Here is a 13749-nt window from a genome sequence, read left to right as displayed (position 1 = left end):
CGAGACGGAAACTGAAATACCTGATGGAGTACTTAGCGCAAAGGTGAAGTCTCTGAAACACGAGGGTCAAGGCACAAATAAACTGCAGTTAATTCCTGTATCATGTGCAGGTATAGCCGCAGATGCGATTTTGGATACGGGGAGTGAGATAACCGTCATTCGGGAGAGTCTGCTTCCGCGTAGTCTAATAGAGTCGTGTGGCAAGGTGAGATTGGTGTCTGCTTTTGGTAAAACTATCGAGGCGAGGCTAGCTACGTTGCCGGTCAAATTAAATAGCCCGCGAGAGGTGACGGAGCCTCAGAGCGTCGACCTACTCTGCGCGTTAACTGATGAACTCGTCGAGGGCACAGACGGTTTGTTGACCGAGGAAGATTGGAAACTTTTGTTGAGGGCCAGCAGCCCTCTGGCACCCTGTCGAGCACCGGCCGAGCCTACTCATGAGGAACAAGCAGTAGAGAAACCAAAAGTAGTGGCCTGCAATCTTACCTTGGAGGAAAAAGACGTTTCCGGGGAAGATGCGCAAATTGATGAAGAAAGGGAGGCGTCGTTAGGCCAAAGAGAGGAGTTCCGCAAAGTGCAGTTGGGTGACGCTACGCTAAAGAAATGTTGGGAAGATGCTCGTAGTGGGAAATCCGGCATGGTCATTTCAGACGGACTGTTATATCACTGCGACTCAATAGCAGGCACTCGAGTGAGTCAGCTAGTTGTCCCCAAAGATAAGCGTACTGAGGTAATGCACTTAGCCCATGAGTCACTATGTGGGGGGCACCTAGGGCCAAAGAAAACAAAAGCTCGCATTAGGTATAACTTCTTTTGGCCGGGTATGGCGAAGGAGATATTAGAGCATTGTCGTTCGTGCCATGAATGTCAAATTCGTTCAGACAGGCATCGCACGGATAGGGTGCCTATAACTCCGCTCACTAGACCCGAGCACCCTTTCCAAGTTGTCAATGTAGATGTAATCGGACCCCTAGACACACCGTCAACGAGAGGGCATAAGTACGCGCTGTGCTTAGTGGACCTTTGCACGAGGTGGCCAGAGGTGGTCCCACTGCGCTCTTTGACAGCTAAGGCGACTTGTGACGCACTGATTGGGATCTTCAGTCGCACAGGCGTTCCGGAGATGATCTGCTCCGATCAAGGCACTAATTTTAAATCTCAGCTCACGCAAACGATGCTGGAGAAATTAGGCTGCACACCAAGATTCTCAACCCCAGAACACTCAGAGAGTAATGGAGTTGTAGAGAGGTGGAATCGGGTACTGAAAAACATGTTGTATCATGTCATTCAGAGAGACTCCAAGAATTGGGACAAATTGATCCCAATGGTTTTATGGGCTTATCGGGAAGTTCCCCATGAGGTAACCGGAGTAGCTCCGTTTCGTCTATTGTATGGAAGGAATCCCACGGGACCGCTTCTAATACTGCAGAGGACGTGGACGGGAGAAATGCCGGTGCCGGCAACATTGAGAGAAAGCCCCGCTAAGTATTTACAGCAACTTAAAGAGCAGCTCGAGACTGCCGCTAATATTGCTGAGCTAATGAGTGCAACTCATCAGGAGAGTTACGCCAGTGCGTATAATCGCAGCACCAGGCTCAAAGCTTTTAACGTTGGCGACCAAGTTGTGGTTTTCGACAATGATCGGAATTGTAAGATGTCACCTAAATGGCTAGGCCCATTCACAGTGGTTGGACGTGAGCGCGAACATTCTTACCGCGTTGAAACATCTGCGGGAAAGGTGAAAAGTGTCCACGCCAACAACATTCGACCTTACTATGCAAGGGTCAGTCATATTGGGGTAGTCTTCGATGAGGACCATGATCTTGGGGAGGTGGAATATGCTCCACAACCAACCACTATGAAGCGGGAAGAGCTAGTGCTAACGAGCGAGAAGGTTGCTCACCTTGATGCTGACGCACAGGCGGAAGTACAGGCGGTGTTCCAAAGACATTGCACACTCTTTGACGGCACCCCGGGTATAGCGAAGGTAGACGAACATAAGATAGAAATAGAACCGGGCCACCAGCCAAAAAAGGTGTTTCCTTATCGGGTGCCGGAACTATTAAAGAAGGAAGTCAGCCGGCAAGTTGACGAACTGTTGGCTTCGGACCTTAGGCGCGGGTACTGGCAGGTACCGATGGAAGAGAAGAGTCAGAAATTCACCGCGTTTGTAACGCACGAGGGTCAGTACGCATGGAAAGTGATGCCTTTCGGGCTAAAAAATTCCGCGGCAACCTTTCAAAGAATGGTGAATAAACTCTTGGCGCAACATCAAATGTATGCCACGGCATACCTTGATGATATTGCTATTTTTTCTAGTACTTGGGAGGAGCACCTAAAGCATCTCGACATTATTCTTAAGGTCTTAGATAAGGCGGGACTGAAAGCCAGTCCGGAGAAGTGTCAGGTTGCGCAATCCCACATACATTACCTGGGGCATATTGTCGGTTCAGGGACACATGCACCAGACCCTGAAAAAATAGCAGCGATTAAGAACCTGGTACCACCGCGCACCAAAAAGGAACTACGCAGCCTGTTAGGACTTTGTGGCTACTATCGCGAGTATGTCCGAGGATACGCAGAGGTGACGAGCCCGCTCACGCTGTTAACAAAGAAAGCGGTACCTAATAAGATACCCTGGCCGGAGGAAGCCCAGACGGCATTTGAGATTCTCAAACAATCTTTGTGCGAGGCCGTGGCGCTTAACACTCCAGAGCCATCTCAGCCCTACTGGCTTTTCACAGACGCATCAGCTACGGCGGCGGGAGCATGTTTGGCGCAAATGTCAGCCGAGGGGCAAGAGAAGCCTATCGCCTTTGCAAGCCACCGTTTCTCACCGACCCAGATGCGCTGGTCGACCATTGAGAGGGAAGCGTTCGCAATAATATGGGCCTTAAAGAAGTTTGACTACTGGCTTTTCGGTGCCATAGTAAACGTCGTTTCCGATCACAATCCGCTGTCGTACCTTACAACTTCGACTCCGCACGGGGCGAAATTGACAAGATGGGCGCTGGCGTTACAGCGATATCATGTGTTGGTACAACATCGGAAGGGCGTGTGTAACGGTAATGCTGATGCATTATCAAGGCTCCAGAATAGTTTATGGAAGCCATCAGAATAACAGTGCCATGCCAACTGGGGGGGACGTGAATGTTCCTGCCCACTTGCTGCTGTGTATTGTGGACTGTGTGATTGTCAATTCAAGAAACAGACACTAGTGATCATACTGCTTGAAGCAGCAATGGTGTGCTTGATTGTTTAGCATGTACTTGTTTACGTTTCTTGTATTCTCCTGTCGTGTTGTCTCGCAATTGTGTTTGATGTTTGTGTAGACTGTTGTATGGTTAGAAAGTCCAGTGACCTAATCGCGGCAGTGATTTATCGTACCACTGAGCGTAGAACAGCCCAGCGTACTCTTTAGGGGGGACGTGTTATGTTTGCCGCTCATAAGTCGATCCTGCAGACAGGACGGCGCGGCACGGTACGTCGTACAAAGCTTCTTTCTCGGCTCTCCCCCTGCCTGGTCTTTTCGCTGGGCAATTATCAAGAGAAAGCAAACGGCTTCCTTTGAGCAAGCTTGTCTGCCCCGATGGCCAGCATGGGTTGCGGTCAGGCGACCGTTCTCAGAGGTCGGCGGCCTGAATGTGTGGGAAAATGAGGAGGACATCCCCCGCTCTAAGCAGTCGCTCGAGGCGACAGTATGCGTGACCCCAACACGGACCAAGATGTGCTTTTGCAACAATGCAAGGTCGAATGCGTGGGAGGCAGGGTCACGCAGACGCCTTTTCTTTCCCGGAACGGTTTAACGACTGGCTCCGCGAGTTGAACTCGATGTGTATGGGAAAATGGCGTGAATGCACCAGGGCTAAAATACAGATGTATTTCGACCGTGAGAATCCCTGAGAGCGTGGGAAGGAGAGGGAGAGCCATGATGGGAAAGAGTGCCAAAACGCCTGTCTGCGCTGTAAAGACACTGCTGTCGAGATTAAGGACAGCCCGGTAGGGAGTGGCTTAATCTGAGAATGAACGGATTGGATAAGGGAATGTCGAGGCGGACCACCAGTGGCCACCTCCCCTTTTCTTTGTTACCGCAAGGTACTTAAGACTGGACGGAATTCGTTTCCCTTCAGTCTAGGCTGTAATCACTAAACTGATCGATCAGTAAGACTCCGTACGATGCAACTTTCGTCTGGGCCGTAACCACTTGGTGGTCGAACAGTGAGACTCGGTTCTTCGTATGTAGTAACAGTGTTCTAGGCTCTAACTTAAGAAAAGTTAAGTAGAAGAGTAAGATGCTGTTGATGTCTATGTTATCATCAGTGTGCTTCGGCAAGATGTACATATGACTGTAAATATTTCGCTGCAATATACCTTCAAGTTTTCATTACCTCCAACCTGCCTCCTGCTTCATCGACGTCGATCATCTCCTTGACGGGACTTCAATCCACATCAAGGAGAAAACGAACAAAGGAAAAACATAACTCCAGCCGTCAGTTAACTTAGAGAAGACCATGAAATTCCTGAGCAGTTATCTATCGCATAGACCCCTATGTGCATGTACAAGATTGCCTGGTGGCGTTACCATGCCCCAAAGAAGTGGTGGTCAAAGAAGCACGGACACGAAATTATGGAGTTTACGAGGATAGCTTGGTTGGCTAGCTAAAAAGCATCTTAAAAGGGCTACAGCACACATACTGGGACAGAGTGACGTCTCTTACAGCAAAGCTGTTTTAGGCTAGCTTGTGCCATAGTAGTTGTCGTCGTTGTAGTAGTAGTAATAAATAATAATAATAATAATTCTTGGGGTTTAACATCCCAAAACCACTATATGATTATGAGGGACGCCGTAGTGGAGGGCTCCGGAAATTTCGACCACCTGGGGTTCTTTAACGTGCACCCAAATCTAAGTACGCGGGTCTCAAATTTTTGCCTCCATCGAAAATGTGGCCGCCGCTGCCGGGATTCGATCACACCACCTTCGGGTGTAGTAGAGCAGTAGTAGTAGTAGTAGTCCACAACATCGTAATCTAAATCCACAGTGCAAACGTTGTGGATTTGGTCCCCATGGGCGGCAAGTTTGGTTTGCCTTTCCCACATATTAATGCACTCCTATTGAAAATTACAAATAATGCTTCCTGTGCACAGGTTACGCGATGTCGCCGGAGGAACATGTGGGCCTTCACTGTGCATTTGATGCGGAACTAGAGAAGCTGGCTGGTTGCGTTGTTGCCGAGAAACACCTGCGCCAGAAGGCAGCGCTGCTGAGCTTGGCTGAGAGTCGGGGCCTGCTGACCAGTGACTCCTGCTTCGTCGAGTTTGGTGCAGGACGAGGTGCGTGCTTCGTGATGGCTCCACGTGCATGCAAAGAGGAGCAATCAAGCAGCACTCAATGTCACTGTTTTCAGTAATATCTGATGTTCAACATTAGTGAATACACCAGCAGCGTGGACAGTTGTTAGAGGTGCGTGTGCTCATAGTGCTCTTGTTACTCTGCGGTTTGAAAACCACGTACAGAGTATTGTTTCCAAGTTCGCTTTTAAGTGCTGATCGTGCGACCAACAACTAAAGGGTTCATAATGCAACAAAGATGCGGTTTCTACATGTCCAATTTATTGTAAATTCGTAATCTCTGATCTGGTAAAGCGTGCCTGCGTGGTCCTTTTGCTTTCGGCATTTAGTATACAAATTTCTGCAGATCCCTAGCATTCTGGGGATCGTTTTCATGCGAAGCAGTCGGCGAGTAGCAGTCTATGCTGCATTTTTTTTTGCTTTCAGCCAAACGTTACGAGGTGGATCGACGTGTTTTTGCAAATGGAGTAGTGTGCACGTTGTGGACTTACCAGGCACGTTGACTACATTGGCTCTTACAGGATAGCTCTTACATAACGTTGGCACTCACGTTGGAGCACAGACGTGAGTTTTATCGAAACGAAGTGCACGCTACGGTGCGATGATGTGAATGTCGTACCTAGCCTTTCGCGTATTCCACTGAGCACGAGCAACGCTTGAATATAGCATCCCGAGTCATAGGTGTACTTATGTAGGGTTTATTAGACTGCTATAAAATTGGGTAGCCAACACTGCAACCACAATTGACGTTGCACCAACATGATGCATTTTTGCAACATAGATTCAAGACCTGGCGTGGCTCTGTGGTCAAATGCTTGACGGCCACGCAGAATTCCTGGGTTCGATGGCTGCTCGGATCCTGATTTTTATTCTTTTCAATTGTCGGGAGTCTTAACTTTCCGACAACGCCGCTGACACCAGATTGTCTGCATCACGGCCTCCCTAATGTCCTTGCATTAATGTTACGAATGTCTGTGCTCTATACTGCAAGTCGTCGTAGTTGGAAAATATTCATCTTAACGATATTTGCGCAATAACACGGGGGGCAAAGAAGAGTAACACAGGGACGAGCGTAGTCCTTACGTTGCTCATCTTGGTCCTCGTGTTCTTGAGCAAATAACGTCAATACTTGTCTGCGCTCACCGTTCCTTGTTCCTGGGTAGATAAAAATTGTGAGTCATCCGTGGCACAAACCTGCATACCACAGCCCGTGGTATACGACCACATGTGACTGGGGGAAAGGGCTTCATGGCGTACGCGATGTGACGTTATATTTATGTCATGACCTAAGCCATGATTGTCATACCCTAATGCCCTCCTATGACAATTTTGGTATAGCGGTCGTTCCGCGTCAACTGTCCCAACCTTGGCGCTCGACCATCTGTGATTTGACTGAAAAAAATTATGGAATATCTATCTAAAGCAACAAGTATTCTGCCAAAAGATTTCTTGCGAAAAAAAATTTTTCAGTACCACAAGACACATGTGCAATTTTTCGGAAAGCTCGAAACGATGGCTCGTAAAGCGCGTTGTCAAAAAATCTGTTCGTCCTAAATTAGGTTAGGACAAAATTTTCCCCACAGAACAATCGTAGGGTTTTCACTTAAAATATGTTTTACGAACTCTTACATGGTCATGAATTTTTCAGTTATGTTAAATACCCAAATGGTCCACATTGTTGCTTTTTTTTTGTAGAGAGATAGCACTTAGTAAAATGCGATCGTAAGTGGCCGCATAAATTCTGCAGAAATCGAGGTGGTGCATCCAGCTCGATAAATCACAGACAGCAAGAAAGTGCGTCCTGAACAGTACAATTGCAAAGTCATACTTTCGTATTTACCTATATGACGTAGTAGGGATACTCGAATGCATTGTATTTTATCAAAACAGCCACAGTGCCACCTCTAGTAGGACAGTAAATACCTGATATAATTAAGGGTCGAAAAACATCAGTGTCATCAATGTCATCACGCGAAGCCAAGTTAATTCATTTTTCTGTGTTCTTTTGCTGATCACTAAGGGCAGTCATTTGTTCAGCTAATTTGTTTTGCCCTACGAACAGTCCCCTTAGCATTTCTGCTGCTGAAGGGCCTGGATTAGTTGCCGCATCAGAACACAAAAAAAGCATACACACAGAGATTACACCATAGGCAATCGCAGGCCCGTAGCGAGGAATTTTTTTCGGGGGGGGGGCACTTGCTGATAACCTTGACTCTGAGAAAAACATCGATTTTTTATTAGTTATTTTTGCTAAAAACACGTACTACACCGAAATTTCGGGGTTGTGGCCCGGGCGCCTAGGCCTCCCCCCCCCCCCTTCCCCGGCTACGGGCCTGGGCAATCGCAATACAGCCCTGTAGGCATGGCAGGACCAGAAGGCCATGGTAACTGATACAAAAGCTCCTGCAACTAAAGAGGGTTTCGTGACAAAGTGCCACTGTCTGGCCCGCCTTACCCATAGCTTCGTGATCATATCTTCGTGATGTCCTTGCTAAATTCTCGAACGCGAAGTGCACTCTGAACGCGAAGTGCAGCGGTTGATGCTTGCGAGCCGCTCCAAGTTTTCGAGGCAGTCTTCCACATCTTTGAATGTTTCGCCATATAAGGGATTGGGAATGTGTGGTGTGCACATGGCTAGCTCTGATGATGCCACCGGGCCACTCATCGTTGTGGCGTCTGCGGTAAACAATTGTTGCATTGCCGGAGCAACGGGGAGCGGTCCTTGGAGGTGACAGCCTGTGCGCCCGTGTATTGGTGCCACTTCTCCAGGTTCCAATCGGTGAGGATCAAGACTGTGCTGTCTTAAGCCCAGCGTACTTCCAAGCACACATAGCGCCTCTATCACAATGCTACATATTGCTAAAGGAGATGTAAATGAGAACTAACAGACAATAATGCCAAGGAAAGTATAGGGGGTGTTATTTGTAGTAATTAGAATATAAATGGGAAGAAAGTAAAGTGGACGAAAAGATAACTTGCAGTCGGCAGGGACCGAACCTGCGACCTTCAAATAACATGTCCGATGCTCTACCACTGAGCTACGGCGGCGGTCATCCTCCCGTCCACTTTATGTAGTATATATGTGGATTTAAACCTAGGAGTGTTAGTCAGCACCGATTGTAGCCATGGCGGCGAGTGTGGAACATTCTTTTTCTGCCTGTTGGCATCATGTAGCACGTGACCTTTTAACGAGCGGGCACCTGACCAATAATCCCTCGCATACTACCTGAAGGCATCAAGTCTGCCAATACAAGACCCTCGCTATGAATGAAGGAAAGAAGGTGACTTTTAAGGGCTCGTTTTTGTTTGTTAGACACAATATTAATGAGAACTAACAGACAGTAATGCCAAGGAAAGTATAGGGGGTGTTATTTGTAGTAATTAGAATATACATGGGAAGGCTGTAAAGTGGACGAAAAGATAACTTGCCGCCGGCAGGGCGGCAAGTTATCTACAAATTATTACTACAAATAACACCCCCTATACTTTCCTTGGCATTATTGTCTGTTAGTTCTCGTTAATATTGTGTCTAACAAACAAAAACGAGCCCTTAATAGTCACCGTCTTTCCTTCATTCAAAAGGAGATGTACAAATACATGCTTGTTGTGGGTGTATCCTCTTGCCCTGAAACTGCGCGTTAAAAGAAAGGGTTCACTCGAGCGTCCCACACAAGAAGTGTCTCTTTGCTGAACACAGTCCTCTACCCATATATCATTGAACTCGTATATCATTGACGTTAAGGTGATAAACTGGGCATGTTGGTTTGGCATGATCCGACGTACAATATACGCGAAGATGACGGCAGAAGGACACGTACGCATGCACACACAGAAAGAGAGAGAGTTGTTGATTCAGGGAAAAACATGGGTGCTATTTATACAGACAGCGCTGTCACATTTGATCGGTGCGCAGTCGCATGCAGAAAATGGAGCTCTTTTTGTGGCCATGATATGGACGCCACACTCGTGCAACAATCGCCTACATCAACATTTCTTTTTGCTTTAATTATTAATTTAGTCTAAAAAACACCCTGTATAGTACTGACTAAAGGCATATTCTCTGTTACAGAGGGCCCCCTGAAAAGAGAAAGTCGGGGTGGGCTGTCTAATCTACAAAGATGTTGCGGGCAACACTGATGAACTCTACAGTATCATGGAGAGGGTAGCAAGCATCGTGTTAAATCTGAATATGAGCTATAAACTGGCAGAGTACAAAGGTAGCTTTTACGTCTTGTCATGACGTCGAAGAAGTAGAACAGTTATACGGGGACGCTGAATTAGCTACATAAAGGGTGCAAACCCAGTACACCAGCCATGTGGGAGACGTCAGTACGAAAGCAGAAAGGAAAACAAGCAATCGGAAATTACGGTATCGACAAGGAATTGTAGAAGAGATTTTTCAACGGAATTCACAGAAGCAACTCCATTCCGTATACAGAACACTTTTTTTTTTGCAATAGCGATTATATGTACGCTCTCTATGGGTTTTTTTTCATCGCCGTCATGTTCTTTATAAAGTCCAAATAGATAACATCGCCCTGTGCATCGTATTTTCTAACCGCGAGTAAAAGCACGTGAGCGCTGGTGACGAACGCAGCTAAAGCAGAAATGAAACGAGCTGGCCATCTTCGTCGCACAGAAGGTGCATGCGATAACATCACCAGCATGCGAGGCCTGCTGTTCATTGCTCCTCAAGCGGAGAGTAAACGCCGCGCCCGTCTTGAAGGAGCATGAAGAAACGCCTGGGAAGGGGGGGGGTGTCGCTCGAGCAGCAACAGTGAACTTGGATCATAAGGGCGCGGTTGCTGGTGTGCACAATCTCAGCAGACAAAACAGCTCGTATATTGTTCTACGTGCTGTGCTGTCACCGCTTTGCGTTGAGACGACAGACTGCACAAACACCGCTTCTCACCCTGGAGTGGCCGTAGTCCCTTACACCAGCGTTTGGTAGAGTTACGCAAGATCGGACTCAAAAGAATTAGCTGCTAGCCTTACTTCGTATAACATTACAATTAGTTGCTGTCACAATCATTGCGTAGCCCTTACGGCGAAATTGACTTTTTCAGAAAGCATAAGCATATGCAGTGGATGAGGAAAAGGTGTAACAGGGAAACAAAAAATAAATACATTTCATAATGTGCAGAGACACAGGCATAGCCCAGGATGTAGAAGTGGTGAATAAATTGTGCTTATCATAGTTTGTGGAGTTAACGTGGTGGCAGCGAGAAGAGAATGGAGCAAATGCAGGAGCGGATGGGAGAAACATGGGAGAGGCCTTTGTCCTGGAGTGGGTGTAATCAGGCTGCTGCTGCTACTGCTGAGGATGATCATCATCATAGGTTAGTGAGATCACGGATCCCCCTCAAGCTTAACGAGAAAAAGAAATGCTCAAAACAGGCCAGGCTAGATATAACTAGGATACAAAACAAAGGAATTCAGTATTGCACTTTATGGCAAATACGGTGGCTTAGAACATGCAGAAACAGACGGCATAGATGGAATGTACGAAACTATTAACTACGCCCTCCTCTAAGGTGCAGACACCAAATAGTCGAGTGACAATTTTGTTTTGTTTTTTTCGCTTCGTTAATGTGCAGCTTCTTGAGGAAGAATATAATAAGAGCCGGAATATGCATCGTAGTGCCTTAGTGATTTTATATCGCGCACATTCATCGCATCACTTCCAGACTTTGATACTTTCATACCTCAAGAAACAGGTATACACTTGTCAAATTATGATTCTGTGACGCATTGGTCAGTTATCTGGCTAACAAAATGTGACGTCTTCTGTTATTGCACCGTGTCTTGCATGATATTTTCACTGCTTTTTGCACTATGTGGTCATTCTTTACAGTACTGTCGCGCTTTTGCCCTGCAAACCTTAATATTGCATAACAATACAGTATTGTTTGATTACGCAAATTGAAAAATACTTCGTGTGATTAATGCCCCATTATTGTTTTATCTTTACCATTGTTTCATCTTTACTAATGCTACATGAACTAAATAGTTTTAAAATTTCACTAGTTATTACTTCGTGGTATGTACAACATGCCGTTTATGTATGTCACATGTTCAATGTGTAATGTGCATTCTGTATAGGCATTGGCTCCTTACACAATGTCTCATCTTAGGCCTGTAAAATATTTTAAATAAATAAATAAATAAATAAATAAATAAATAAAAGATGCATTTTGCTCTGTCTTTTTCTCACACGACACACCTGTACTTCTAGCCTGTAATTGTGCATGATAACCGCACGTTTCCAATTTTTTGAGTTAACAGACACATGCATACTAGAGATTTCTAGTATTTTGTCTAATTTGCCCTGTTCAGCAATGTACCAATCATCGTTTGTGCTCACTGCACAGGCCGCCTTTCCTACTGGCTTGCAAAGATTCTCGCTAAAGAAGACTGTCACTTTCTTCTCGTCGACAAGGCAGCCTCCCGCCACAAGGTGAGCAGGCACTTCAAGCCTTGTTTTCCATTTCTGCAATGCATTTCTTTATCACCACTCAGATGACTTGATTATCTCTAACCAGCGTCCACTGCATCCTGTCGGGTGTGTCCTGTGCAGCTGCATGTTGGGTTCAATAATACATTCTTTGTTTCGATGAATTTCCATCGAAGTTGTTAGGGCTCCTGTGTTGTACGTCTCTGTGTGTTTCACACAGAGACGAAGTCAGGAACTTCGTTAAATCGCGAGCTTCGCTAAGTGGAGGCTCCTATGTTTTAGCAGTGCAGATGAAGATACTAACACTCCTGGCTTATGGCACTTTGTAGACAACATAATTGGGAAAATAACCAATAAATTCTGGAAATAATGGTGCTATCAAGATCACTAACTATCCTCTCGTGTATAAAGAGCTTGATCATGCCTGATATCAGATGCGCACTAACGCCTTTATGCGCGTAATGAGGCCGCTACTTACCACAGCCATCGAATGATACAGTGCTCAGGAATGCAACATGTTGGCCTGTAAATGCAGAGATAACGCCAATTCATGAGTGCTAGAATACTTATTAAAGTGCAAAGCATTTCAGTGTATTACTGTGTCAAAGACATGATCTGATTGAAAATAACTTTTGAGAAGCTTCTGACACATCAAGGTGTCTCCAGCGACATTTCCTGTTCATCTTGAACTTCATTACTACACAACACCAAACACGGACGAAAGGAAGGAAAATGAACGTGTTGTTCATTTTCCTCCATTTTGTCCGTGTCTAGTGCTGTGCCATAACGAATAATAATATCTGGGGTTTTATGTGCCAAAAGCACGATATGGTGAAGCACGCCGTGGGCTCCGGAAATTTCGACCATCTGGTGTTCTTTAATGTGCACTGACATTGCACAGTACACGGGCCTCTACCATTTCACCTCCACTGAAATGCGACCGCCGCAGCCTGGATCGAACCCGCGACCTTCGGGCCAGCAGCCGAGTACAACTTGCCGTATTGCTGCAATGCACTCCCCGTTCAACGATTTTTCGTGGCTTCACGCCTCCGTCGTCCCTTGAACTGCTGTCTTCTTTGACAAAACATCTGTAACTTGTAACATTTGCCGACGAAAAGATTCCACACGAAACAAGTAGGCGTGCCACTATATAGAATTGAGGTCTGTTTGTAGAAATTTGCTGCCTGATTTCGCGCTTATTTTTTTCATCACAAATAAGGGTGTACCGTTGGGGATCCCCCGTGGGGTGCCTGACGATACCAATGCACGAGTAACATTATTACCCTTGACGACTACTGCTTGAGGACTAGCTGTTACATAAATATAGAGCAGGAAGAAACATTAATGGGCAGGCCAAGTAGAGAAAATTAAGTAAAAAATCAAGCCAGCTTCGTACTAGTGGTGCCAAGTGTGAAGGAACAGCGGAGCTGGGCGGCCTTCTTTGTTTTTCTTTATTTTTCTCTTTCCTCTCTTCTCTCAGTTTTTTGTCTTTCTTGTGTGTGTTTGTGTCTATTTCTTTCCTTCTCTCTCTCTCTCTTTCTGTATTTCTCGCTTGCTTTCTATTTTTGAGTCTCTCTTTCATTCTCTTTCTGCCTTTCTTTCTCTCTTTCTGATTCTTTCTATGTTATCCTTTACTATCCCTCCTCCCCCTTTTCCACCTCCTCACCCTCACTATCCTTTCCGAGCCCCTTGCTATACCATACTGTGCAAGGCTACGCTATACTCTGCTTGCGTGCCTCGATAGCCGAGTGGTTACGACGCTCGCCTTGTGATCGTGGGTACGCGGGTTCGAATGCCGCCTTGCCATGAAATCTTTTTCGCCAAGAATTTAGCTCTTTCTTTTTCTTTGTATCTCTCTCTTTCTTTCTGCCACTTTCTTTCTCACTCTATTTCTTTCTTTATCTCTCTCTCTGTACTCGTTTTCTCGCCCATCAGAGTTATTGCAT

The 13749-nt window shown here is 46.1% G+C and overlaps 1 protein-coding gene across 3 annotated transcripts in view; it reads left to right on the top strand.

Moving 5' to 3' along the window:
* LOC119374102 (tRNA:m(4)X modification enzyme TRM13 homolog) overlaps nucleotides 1-13749 on the top strand; it is a 40442-nt gene that overhangs the window by 13793 nt on the left and 12900 nt on the right. For 2 of the 3 annotated variants that reach the window (XM_037644165.2, XM_037644166.2), the window contains 2 exons: nucleotides 5146-5331; nucleotides 11721-11806. In XM_037644165.2, coding sequence (XP_037500093.1) covers nucleotides 5146-5331; nucleotides 11721-11806 — 272 coding nt within the window. The remainder of the gene's footprint in view (nucleotides 1-5145; nucleotides 5332-11720; nucleotides 11807-13749) is intronic. The other variant, XM_037644167.2, reaches the window with a different exon arrangement.

The sequence above is a fragment of the Rhipicephalus sanguineus genome, chromosome 11, assembly GCF_013339695.2.
Source record: "Rhipicephalus sanguineus isolate Rsan-2018 chromosome 11, BIME_Rsan_1.4, whole genome shotgun sequence".
Taxonomy (NCBI): Eukaryota; Metazoa; Arthropoda; class Arachnida; order Ixodida; family Ixodidae; genus Rhipicephalus; species Rhipicephalus sanguineus.
Note: the sequence above shows the minus strand (reverse complement) of the source record. Positions and strands in the feature narration are given on the sequence as shown.